At 33.3% G+C, this 12,423-nt stretch overlaps 1 protein-coding gene across 2 annotated transcripts in view; it reads left to right on the top strand.

The window, feature by feature from the left end:
• LOC129232493 (carboxypeptidase D-like) overlaps positions 1–12,423 on the top strand; it is a 152,924-nt gene that overhangs the window by 109,610 nt on the left and 30,891 nt on the right. For both annotated transcript variants that reach the window (XM_054866642.1, XM_054866649.1), the window contains exons 8-9: positions 1,746–1,888; positions 4,353–4,559. In XM_054866642.1, coding sequence (XP_054722617.1) covers positions 1,746–1,888; positions 4,353–4,559 — 350 coding nt within the window. The remainder of the gene's footprint in view (positions 1–1,745; positions 1,889–4,352; positions 4,560–12,423) is intronic.

The raw sequence follows: 12,423 nt of genomic DNA, 5'->3' as shown, positions 1-12,423 counted from the left end.
TGGTATTATAGTAGGACAAAAATTGATAATATAAGACAAGCACCGATTAATACAAACTATTTATAGTAATAAAGAAATATTTTCAAACTTAATGAAACTAAAAGTAAATTTACATCAAAAAAGAATCTAAGAAAAAATGTATCATAGCACTTACCGTCAGTTGAATGATGAGAAAAAGTTGGGCTAATTATTTTAAAAATACAAAATTAGTTCTAGCAATTATTTTTAAGAGCAAGAAATATGTGTTGTGCTGTTAGTTAATAATTAAACACAAATTGTAAGTAATAGAGGGACAACTTGTTGGGGGAAGTCGATTAGTAATCCCGATTATTGGTGTTGACAGTTTGGAGAAAAAGAAGTTTGTTTACTTTGTCCCCCCAGAAGCACATTTCTCTTTTCGCAGACTATCCCGCCAGACAGAGAAACATCTCTTTCCGATGGAACAGAAGTTGCTATCACTATCAAATACTTTAAAGCAACTTTTACCAGTTCTAATTTTTTTAAGTTATAATTTTCCCCGTAGTAACGTATAGGATTTTCCTTTAGTGTAACAACTGAAGTCTTGAAATAAACTGCAAGTTCTGGCACTAGACTACTAGTGTCAGGTTCTTCCAATAGCTTTGACTTCTTCCTCACTCTCTAGTTAATGTACTATCTTGTAATGATCTTCCCAAAAATCATCCTCTACACAGAAAAATTGATCTTATAAAATGGGTGCAAAAAAAAAATGACTTTTTTTGGCAACTCCATTAGTAAACTTAATTACCTAGCGAAAAAATTGGAGCAAATTTTATGATAATTTTCAATTAAAATGCAAGAACATTAACATCAAAACCAAAACTTCGATGGTTCAAAAACATCGAAAGTAAAACATCGATGTTAAAAACATCGAGGTTTTAACAAAAACATCGATGTTAAAAACATCGAGGTTTTAACAAAAACATCGATGTTTCCGAAACATCGACATCGATGTCGCACCTCTAGTTAGGAGTACTCTACATTGTAGATTATTCTGTACTTATCCATTTCGTTTGCACGAATCTCGCCAAGGAAGACTTCCTTGGCGAGATTCTTTCACTCAGAATAAGCATAAAAATTAATTTTAAAAATTCGAATCAAAAGTTCACCAGCACAGTTGCATCATTTTTCGCATTTTAATCTCCTGCACCAGCAAAATGGATAAGGGCTGATTATTGCTATGATGTCAATTGCATGGCAACATACTAACAAGTCTCTATTTTTCAGAGATTTCAGGGCTGATATGCTATTAATCAACAACATTTACAATCCACAGGCTTAAGACACGTCTCATTTTGTAAAGAGTATTTCACCAGTAATGGCATAAAACTATGTATCTTCTAGCTATGCATTCTTGCTGCTATGATTCTTTAATTTATTAGAAAGCAAACTGATCTTTATGGAATACTGGTGGAGTCCTTAGAAAACGGGACGTGAATTAAGAGTGTGTGAACCAGGTATTCTTGAATCTAATTAAGTTCTAGTTTAAGGATGGAAGGCGGAAATGGTTGGTAAGTTAATGCTGTTGGTTGGTAGCGTAGCACCCTGAAATCTGTAAGTGATGTTCAAACAAAATCATCAGTATCAATTAATCATTGCAAAAGTAATTAAAGGATTAACTAATTTGGGACGGAAGAAGCATAAAATATGCAAGTAACTTATATAAACCCTTCATGATGTTGCTTTGAACGTAGTGAGAAATCTTTCTTTCTGTTTCTTTATTTTAGGAGTTTGGGGTCAAATATCCGATCCAGAAAAAAACCCATTATTCAACGTAACTGTTCGAGTAAAAGGCAGAGATTTTGGATCTCGGACAACGGTCAAAGGAGAGTACTGGCGAATTTTGAGACCCGGAGTCTACACCCTTCAGGTATGTACGCACGATTCTTAAGTATTTGACCAAATCTGTTTATCTCCAACCTGATTGCCTGAAAAACCTCAACATGACGAAAATTTTCAATTTTCCCAAATTTCCTGCATAAAATGAACATTTTCCAATATTTGTCTCTACTAAAATTTCACCAAACCTTCTGTACATCAAGAATTCCAGCTACACAGTTGTTTTCGGAATTTAATCCGAACCACTTCTATCATAAGACAAAAAATTCTTTCGTATAAATACAACAGTCATGTTGTTATCCGAATCTTGGATGCAATGGAGACTAATATTTTACGACTAACTGAATTTTGCAAGTTATGCAATTGCAGTAAATTGAACTGTAAAATGCTTTTAAAAAATTTAATACAAAAGACTTTTGATATGGAGAATATGTTAACTTCAACTTTGTTCTACGTACACGTTTTTACAACTTTACTAAAACGTGTACGTCTCGAAGTCTCCTTATCTTGAAATTAACTTTCTCTGAATGATATTCGAGGTGCACAAATTTGACTGCAGAAGATGATTAAACAACGTTATAATGCACAAATTTAAAAATGAGTTGCAGCCACACAAGATATATGACGGTTATGGCTATGGACGAAAAGAAGTTTTCATTTGATTTAGAGAGCTCTCTTTTATAGATTTATTCATTCAATACATAATGTTTATGCACTAAAAATTGTGTAGTTCATTTACTAAAATATGCTGAAAGATGTTTCGAGTATTGTTACTCATTTTCTTGTAACATTGCAATGCTTGCTCTCTCTCTCTCTTTTTTTTTTCCCCCCGTTTTTCTTTGATTTTTTTTTTTTTTTTTTTTTGAATTTGATGTTGCTCGTCAATTTTGTTGATGAACTGTACTATAACTGTTAAGTTTTAACTAAACATACGAGTATATTCAGCGCTGTAAAATTCTATAGTTACGAAAGTTGTTTTCTTCCACCAATAAGTAATTTAATTTGGTTGTCCATGCGAAGCATTCGCACTCGACTTTACTTATAACTCAAACAGGGTCATTCCAGGCTAAAGAAATAATTTATACTAGCGGTACCTGCACGGCGTTGCCCGTAGTATAAAATTAAAGGTTACATTGTTCGCTTGCATATTTACACACAATGGATGATGAATTTCTCGCCAATTTGCTATGTTCATCGCCCATGTTCTAGTAATTTGCTCGTGCACGTTATGATAACTTGCTCGATAAAATTCCTTACAGTTGGAATAGAAAAAGAACAAAATCAAATTTTTGAAAAATCGCTTCGAAGTGCTCACCTCTATCCTACAAACTAATTTTGCGCCAAGTTTCACTAAAATCGGCCGAACGGCCAAGGCACTATGCGCGTAACAGCCATCCAGGCAGAGATCCAGACTTTCAGCTTTATTTTTAGTAAAGATAAAGAAGATAGCTTTTTTTTTTTTTTTTTGTGATTAAGATGAAGCCATTACAAACATACAAAGAATGCGTAACATTTGCTGGAAAAGGTTTATTTAAACGCTTTTTTAAATTTCGGAGCATTATACATAAAATAAGTGCAAGCCACTACTTGTTCAATCAGTTTATTTTAAATTTTAATTAACTTCGTTTCCTGTATTAATTAGCTACAACCAGTTCATAAGAATTTTTGTATGTGGGGAAAAGAGGGGATTTCTCCGAATTTTCAATGAATTTTGGATTTAATCGATTTTTTTTCAGGAGCGATCTTTGTCAGGGTATTAAAATATTCAAGTTAAATTGAATTTAAACAAATCGTCAAGTTTTTTTTTTACATTCCATTTAATTAAAGACGGTTACAAGTCTCTTCTTTAAAGGTTGAAAACATACATATGTTGACGTTAACAGTTTTTGTCTTTGGCTTTACTGTGCAACACAAATGAACGTAAGGAAAATCTATGTACATGTATAAAATAAGTAAATGTCAGAATTTCAAAATGACGCGAAAATCAATTCCCATCTGTGCTCTGGAGGGACTCCTATTAAGTTCAATGTTTGAGTTACAGTAATAAAAACATCGTTTTCATGTTAGTAACTATAATAATTACTAATATGGAAACGATTTTTAGCTAACTATAGTTAACGATAGTTAAACTATTGATGCTACAATTTTTGTCATAGTATTTTATTGTGAGAATAATTAATTGTTCTGTTTCTACTTGAACAATACTTGCTTGATAATTAACTATGAGTTTATATATTCTTATGTAATATATGAAGTGATAAAGAGATAAATAGCTAAATCATTTTAGAAAAATGCCAAGTTTCTAATTTTAATATTGGAAAATATTTGCTGCTTTAAGGAAATGTTCATTCCTCTTAACTTTAATATGTTAGTATAAATGCACTTCGTGTGACACCAGGATTGTCCTCACAAACTTTTCTCATTATATGGAATTGAAGCCATAGTACATACTCGTTTATTTTATACGTTAATAGTAACAAGTTTTTTCTCCTCAGGCTCATGCTGCTGGATATGAACCTGCAGAGGTCGTGATTCAAGTTGCCAAAGGTGTCGCGATACAAAACATCACATTGTATCCACTGGAATCCACCTTGTACGAACAGAGGAATGACTATACTCCCTTGCGCAACATCTACCCCAGCATTAGCCCCTCGGCATACAATACAGCATCATCAGTGAAGGGGGTGTGGCCAACTTTTACGGTAAATGGAACATTACGTAATTCTAAATCTATTGATAGTGAAAACTTAGTCGGAACAACCGTGGCCACTACCGCCACAGAGGTACTGGTTGTCGTAGCAGTAAAAAGGATTGACTTTGCAAATGATTCGAATGTTCGGCCACGCACAGTGACACAGCGTACACTTTTGGAATATGATGCTCTGGAGTCTTTGGCCTCTCAGTCAAAAGGCATATCCATCTTTCTATCACCTATCATTGGATTGATGTCCCTTGTTCTTATTTATTGCACCCATGTGCACATTTTTAGCAAATAGGTTGACTCGTTGCTCTGTTCTGCAATGTGCTTTTCTTCGCCGAGTATTATCTCTTAATCGTGTATGCCACGATTTAAAATGGCTGACTTTTATGAATGGGCTCAGGAGGCAAATGCGCAAGGTGGTCAATTATACCAACATGCAAAATTTGGTTGTGTCCGGTTTCCTTAACCTTTCATAGGTGATTTTTATGTATTTTTAGACTGAATCCGTAAATAACCTACCCCTTTTTTTTCAACTATAGTACAAAACTTTTATCCGGGATCCAAAAAACCAGGAAACCAGAAGAAAAGGAAATTTTGGCTCAATTTTTCCGCCATTTAAAAAAAATACGATTTTTTGGCAATTTTTGAAAAAGTTAGTTTTTTTTTCGAAATATCAGAAAGAATGTATGAGTTTACTTTATAAATACTGTATATACACGCGTATAATTTGGGAACTTTTGTACGGAAACGAGGTTCAGAGTTGGAGGGTCATCGGAACAATATGGAGCAACATCAGATCCCCATACGGGGCCAAATTTCTGAACATTTTTCCTGAACATAACTAGAAAAAGACACTTGAAAACCTGACATGTTTTTTCTTTTATTCTATTTAAACACTAAGAAAAAAAAATCCTTTTTTTTTTTTTTGGTTGAACGGCAGTTTAATTCAAGTCGTTCAGAGACTATGCGAAGTGAGAAGAGTGACTATGCGAAAAGTTCGAGAAACGTCGAATACCCGATTCGCGAATCTTCCGGGCAATTAATATCGTGGAAACTAGAGATCGATTATCGAAAGACTGTAATAAATCTGAAAAAACTTAAGTAAACAAAATTTTATTGATATTTATTCAATGCCAAAGCAACAATTAACAATTATCGTAATCGCGAAAACGAAACCTTTGCAAAAGAACCTCTTTGACAAAAACGAACTGCTTTCATACTCTAATTCAAAAAAAAAAAAAAAAAAATCGCTCATTTACATTTATGAATACGTTTCTTGCATTTTATTTTCTTTCTTTTAAAAATATTTATTACCGAATACTGCAGTGCAAACTTTTTATTTTTATTCCTTCGTGGTTTTTTTTTTTTTTTTTTTTGAACGTTTTAAGTTTTTAGGCATTTAAATGGTTCTTTCATTTAATGTTTTTCACTATTTCGGAATTTATAAGCATCTTTGCACTGTTTTCATGATTTAAGGTGCATTACTGTTTGTTATAGCAATTTGAGTTTTACAAACAATCGGCAAACAACGTTTTTTAGCGATCCAGAAACCCAGGGAACTGAGATTTTCGGAATAACGTTGGTCCCGAGAATCTCGGATAATTGGTTCTCTACTGCACATAAAATCAAATAATGAAATTTCAGAAACACAACCACCACATCTTAGTTTTACGCTTACATTCTTCAACGAATAGTCTAAGCAGCAATTTGTTCTGTTTTTATCCTTAAAACGTTTTTTTATTTCTGAGAACTAAAAACTACACAATGTATTATCATCAATTTTTCGATCTTTTGCTCCAAAAATATTAATTCTAACTTTAAGTTGTCCTGTATATGCTTTCTTAGTTTTCCAAAAAATTCTTTTTTTTATCAAATCTTTTTCTTTCTGTCTGTCTTTATTCTATTCTATCGCAAAAGCTCCGATGACGTTTGTACAAAATGAATTTTAAGATTCAAATTCCTCAGTAGAGCTTAATGTTAAATCATTTGAAGTGCTCAAAACTAAACGGTTTTTTTTCTTTTTTTTCTAATGAAACCTTAAGGCATGGAATTTAGAGCTGTCCTGACAAATGTGTTTCGACAAAAAAAAAGAGAGAGAAGAAAACTTTTTTTCTCTTCTTTTTAGAATGGGACAATTTTGTCAAAAGTTATGTAGATGAAGAGGCAGACCGGAGACCGTCAGAAATATACTTACTTTTCGTCTTATGAAACTAATTTCAAAATTTTTATTCTTAAGTATTTATTCTCTTCTACATTATTTATTTATTTCTTTATTTTAGAACTACTGTTATAAGATATTAAACTTTGTTTCATGCCTTCAAGTATTTGTCGTTTAAAAAAATACAGATAAGGAGACTAGAAAAAAATAGATTTTTCTACTACATTCAGCCTTTTATATCTTGAATCAGCTATTACAGTGTTAAAGCGGATTTTATATATGTTTTCATATTTGCCAGAGTTATGAAACTAATTCAGTTAAAGAGTTGAATATAATGAGCACACTTCTTTCTTTGAATCTTCAGATTAATTCTATCCATTTATTTTATTTCGCAGTCTTAAAGAGTAACTACATTTTGATTTCCAGTACAAATTTTTAATTTGAATTCGATTATTAAATATTTTGTCATCAAGATCTGTTGTTATTTCTTAAGCATTGGCATACTAAGAATTATTATACATTTTATCATTCAATTGGGAGTTTCTTTGGTGATGTATTTGATTTGTCTGTGATATTTACATTGGTCATCAGTTGATATCATAAACATTTTGCTTCTTTCAACTTAATAGATTAGAAAATCAATGTATATTCAAATTAGCTACAAGTTAAATGAAAAAAAGCAATTTTTCACTTGTATTGTAGCAGTATAAGAAATATAAAAATGTAAATAATCTAAAAAGAATATCAATAAAAAATACATTGTATTTTTAAGTGACCATTTATGTTTGACAGGTTATAGTTTAATTTAAAAATTAAATTTACGAATGGGAAGAATTTTAGAACAGTAACGACTACCAGTTATCGTTCTTCAGTAGAAGAATGCGATCACTTTTTAATTTGAAAAGAAAGAAAAAATAGATTTGAAGTCATATTTCTTTTTTCTCTAATAAAACAGCTTCGAAAAACAATGTGCCTTACTTAGAGAGGAAGTTTGTGAGTTCTTTTCAACGTAATAATTCTTTACTTCTTTACTTTCCGAAACGAAGCGCTCCTCATTACATCTCTCCTTGTGATAAAATATTTCACTTTCTATTCCATAAACTAGGCCCTCGTTCGAGCAAGTCTCGTTTTGTATTTGAACAAAGCTAAAATTCATATTTCTCATTAAAAAATATCTTTAGAAGATGGGGGGTTAGTTCCTTTCCTATAATATTGAACCACATTGTATTTCTCTTTTCCCTATCAATGGAATCCTCGTCAGAAATGGTATTTCTTAAATATGGGGTTAAATAATAATGTTGATTTTTTTTTCTTCTGATGAAGCTATTTTTCATAAGAAACAGTTTCATTATTATTGGATTTAACAGAGTTTACTTTCTCGTACGAAATGAGTTAGTTCTCTATGAAACAGATATTTATTCTATGCACAAACTAACATTAAAATTTTAAAGGTGGCGATTTCAGTTTTATTTTAAGTTGCGAGATTCTTTTGTTCATATACTTTAAGTGCAAGGAATAATTGATGTCATTTTAAAACGCATTCGAAGATGCAACCTTTGATCAGTTTTTTTTCCAGCTACTTATAAGGAATATTTGCTATAAATTGGTTTTGATTACTATGCAATTATTTATTTATGACTTTTTTCTGTCTATTCACTCCTTATTAACATGGGTATCATACAATTAATTGTTTCGAATTAACTTATGGTGATGGATAACAATTTTCTATTCTTATTCACAAATACATCTACATTTTGATAACATATTTGCATATTTTTGTTGTTATTTTTGTTTGTTTCTTTTCTTTCTTTTTTTTTTTTTTTCATTTTTACCATATATGCAGTATTTTGTCCTTACCTTCTTCTTTATGTAGTCATTGCATGTTTCAATCATATTATTATTAGTGTTTATGCTCTTGTTTATAATTTGTATTAATGGTGATGGTCTGTAACCATGTATTATATTTCAAAACTTACTTCTTTGTTGCATGTTTATCCTGTAAAATAATCTTTTCTAACTGCATGCTTGCATGATTATGTAACTTACTTGTCTTAATAAACAATCTTATAAATTCTACTAATAAAAGTTAAAAGTTCATTGACACCTGCATATTTTTTCAATAAAAATTACGCAAAACAAACAATTTTTATGTCTTTACGTTTATGTTATGCATGCTTCATATGGTGAAATATTCCTCCAAGGTTCTAATAAACTGAAACGAAAAAACCTAGAGCGAAGTATCAAATATTTGTTCGAACTGTTTCCGAACTTATTTGTCATCGGCTTTTGAGCTAACCAAAAATAGCAGAAATGTATTACGTTTAAACAAATAAATTGACTTTCATACGTATAGGGGAAGGTTGCCGTCAATGAACCAAATAAGTTTTCAATTTTTTAGAAAGGAAATCCAACGAAAATTTCACGTTAATTTTAGGAACAATTTCTCAGTATATTTCTCTTTTGATAATAATATTCATTTTCATGATAAATATGCACAATAAAGAATGAAAATTAAAAATAAATATTTTAGCATGTGGTCCATTCATGGCAACTGGTTGCTATGGATGGACCATCGAGTTTCCATCGATGTACCACATTCTCAAATTAAAAAATCAATGCATAACATACAAATATTTATAACAAGCGAACAATAAACACTACCTATAACAATAAGTTATACAAAAAAAAAAAAAAAAGATTTTTTTTCTAAAATATTTTGTTTTTGAAAAAGAGGAACATAAAAAAACACCATCACTCACACAACATCAGCTGTTGTCATCACATCTCGTTCACCACTTGAGCTAATATCTTTTCAACCTCTTTTGACCGTTGGGAGTTTTGTTAAATCCATTTTGAAAATTTTCGTTCGACGCAAGATTATTGTACTTGCTCTCTAAAATATCAAAGAAATTATCGACCATTTTATTACTGAAACCTGAAGCTAAAGTCTCAAACTACCAGAGAATATAGTACTGACAGATTTTTACTTCAATTAAATATATATGTGGGTAATGTTATTTTTCTCATCCTCTTGAAAAGCCGATTCCCCCAATTTTTCGGAAGTAATTCCCAAAAACGTCTCTAGCTTTAAAGTATAATTCATTAATTTTATTTCTATTTTGGAGGGCTTACCTCCTAAATTTCTAATAAGTAACTAAGATAACAACAAACCGGTTTTTATCGTCCGTGCGACTGTTTAAAGTTGCTTTCAAGACTCCTTCGATATTGTCGGCAAACTTCGCTAATGTTTATACTATTTCTATAAGCTACTGTAGCACGTTACATGCTCTCACTTGTCCACTTGCAATATTTTACTAATTTTTGCATTTTTCTGGAAGAACAAAAGTATTTGAAGCTGTATTATTAGGTTGTGAATTTTTAATCAATTTTATAAAAAAAAATGAGTTGAAGTCATAATAAAGTAAAAGAGTTTTCATAAATTACTTAGAAACTTTTTCTCATTACAGTGAAACGTGTGTAAGTTGACCACTTGCGGTGCACTACTTTAGTGGTCAACTTATTTAGGTTGAATCATATGATAAGATCTAATTCTGTGCCTGAAAATAGTGGTCAACTTACAAGGGTGGTCAACTTTACAGGTTTCACTGTATTATCATATTTATTTTTCTTCTTCTTCTTCTTACTTATCTCTTTGTTCTGAATCTGATCAGATCCATGAGGTTGTTCGCCTTAATCAACTTCAAGTCAGAATCAGGTCTCTTCAGTAGATCCTCGCGTACCAAACCAACACAAAAAAAAAAAAAAATTAATTTGAATTCTGAAATTTTGAATTCAAATTATGTTTTTTGCAATCACGAACTGAGACAGGACTCTACTCATTGGAGTTATTGTTTCTAGAAACAGCTCCTGTTCCCCCCTCCAAGCCTGCCTCTCCTCCTGGGCGGTTACGTGTGCATAGTTGTGTGTGTAAGTGTGTTGTAGGCTTGTGTGTGTGCGTAAACCTGTGTGTATGCACGTAGGCGTGTGTGTGTATGTGTGTGAGTGTGTGTAGGACATGGACGCCTCCGAGCAGGAGAAACGGATAGCTCAGGAGCGGAGCAGCCGCGCCGCGCCGCCTGCAGAGGACGGTGGGCGGTGTTGCTCGCTGGTCCAAGTTGAAAAAGGCGCGGACGCCAAAAACAGTCAAATGAGAACAATAAGCAATCGTGATTGCTCAAAAAATCAGATGTTGTGCAGTGGCCTCTTCAGTATGACATTTGGTGCAAATTGGGAAAGTCCTATTACCATGGGAAAATCTGAGGGTTTTTAGATGACCTGTGCTCAGGCGAGTCAAAGCACTTTGATCTCTCCTGTCACCCTCAAATCCAAGGGAAGCACCAGGACCCTCACAAAAATTACAGTGAAACGTGTGTAAGTTGACCACTTGCGGTGCACTACTTTAGTGGTCAACTTATTTAGGTTGAATCATATGATAAGATCTAATTCTGTGCCTGAAAATAGTGGTCAACTTACAAGGGTGGTCAACTTTACAGGTTTCACTGTATTATCATATTTATTTTTCTTCTTCTTCTTCTTACTTATCTCTTTGTTCTGAATCTGATCAGATCCATGAGGTTGTTCGCCTTAATCAACTTCAAGTCAGAATCAGGTCTCTTCAGTAGATCCTCGCGTACCAAACCAACACAAAAAAAAAAAAAAAATTAATTTGAATTCTGAAATTTTGAATTCAAATTATGTTTTTTGCAATCACGAACTGAGACAGGACTCTACTCATTGGAGTTATTGTTTCTAGAAACAGCTCCTGTTCCCCCCTCCAAGCCTGCCTCTCCTCCTGGGCGGTTACGTGTGCATAGTTGTGTGTGTAAGTGTGTTGTAGGCTTGTGTGTGTGCGTAAACCTGTGTGTATGCACGTAGGCGTGTGTGTGTATGTGTGTGAGTGTGTGTAGGACATGGACGCCTCCGAGCAGGAGAAACGGATAGCTCAGGAGCGGAGCAGCCGCGCCGCGCCGCCTGCAGAGGACGGTGGGCGGTGTTGCTCGCTGGTCCAAGTTGAAAAAGGCGCGGACGCCAAAAACAGTCAAATGAGAACAATAAGCAATCGTGATTGCTCAAAAAATCAGATGTTGTGCAGTGGCCTCTTCAGTATGACATTTGGTGCAAATTGGGAAAGTCCTATTACCATGGGAAAATCTGAGGGTTTTTAGATGACCTGTGCTCAGGCGAGTCAAAGCACTTTGATCTCTCCTGTCACCCTCAAATCCAAGGGAAGCACCAGGACCCTCACAAAAATACCATGGATGCTCAGGAGGACATCTCCAAGAGCTGTTTATAATAGTCTTACATCTGGAGTATAGTTCAAGGTACGTCAGAGGATCCCCACTATTCTGAGTCATAGTAGAGCCCTCTTTCGCCAGTCCATCCGCAATATTGTTATATCTCAAATTCACATGAGATGGAATCAATTGTAAATGTAGGTCACAAGAACCGGACAGACTCGAGTTTTTTAACAATTCTTATTCCTTTTTGATCTGCAATGAATCTCCAATTTTGCAAGTATTGGATTGAACTGCGGCTGTCCGATTGGATCCATGTCTCTCTAAAGAAACGTTGCTCAGCAATATAATCCAGAGCCATGTCAATGGCGATCATACATATTTTTTAAACAATTGAGCAATTTTTAGAGGTAATTGAGCTGAAGTTACAACAATATTAGCGATTTACCATGAATGAACCACTTTCTCAGGTG

The sequence above is a fragment of the Uloborus diversus genome, chromosome 1 (genome assembly GCF_026930045.1).
Source record: "Uloborus diversus isolate 005 chromosome 1, Udiv.v.3.1, whole genome shotgun sequence".
NCBI lineage: Eukaryota > Metazoa > Arthropoda > Arachnida > Araneae > Uloboridae > Uloborus > Uloborus diversus.
The sequence above is the reverse complement of the archived record's forward strand: the minus strand, read 5'-3'. Positions and strand labels throughout refer to the sequence as shown.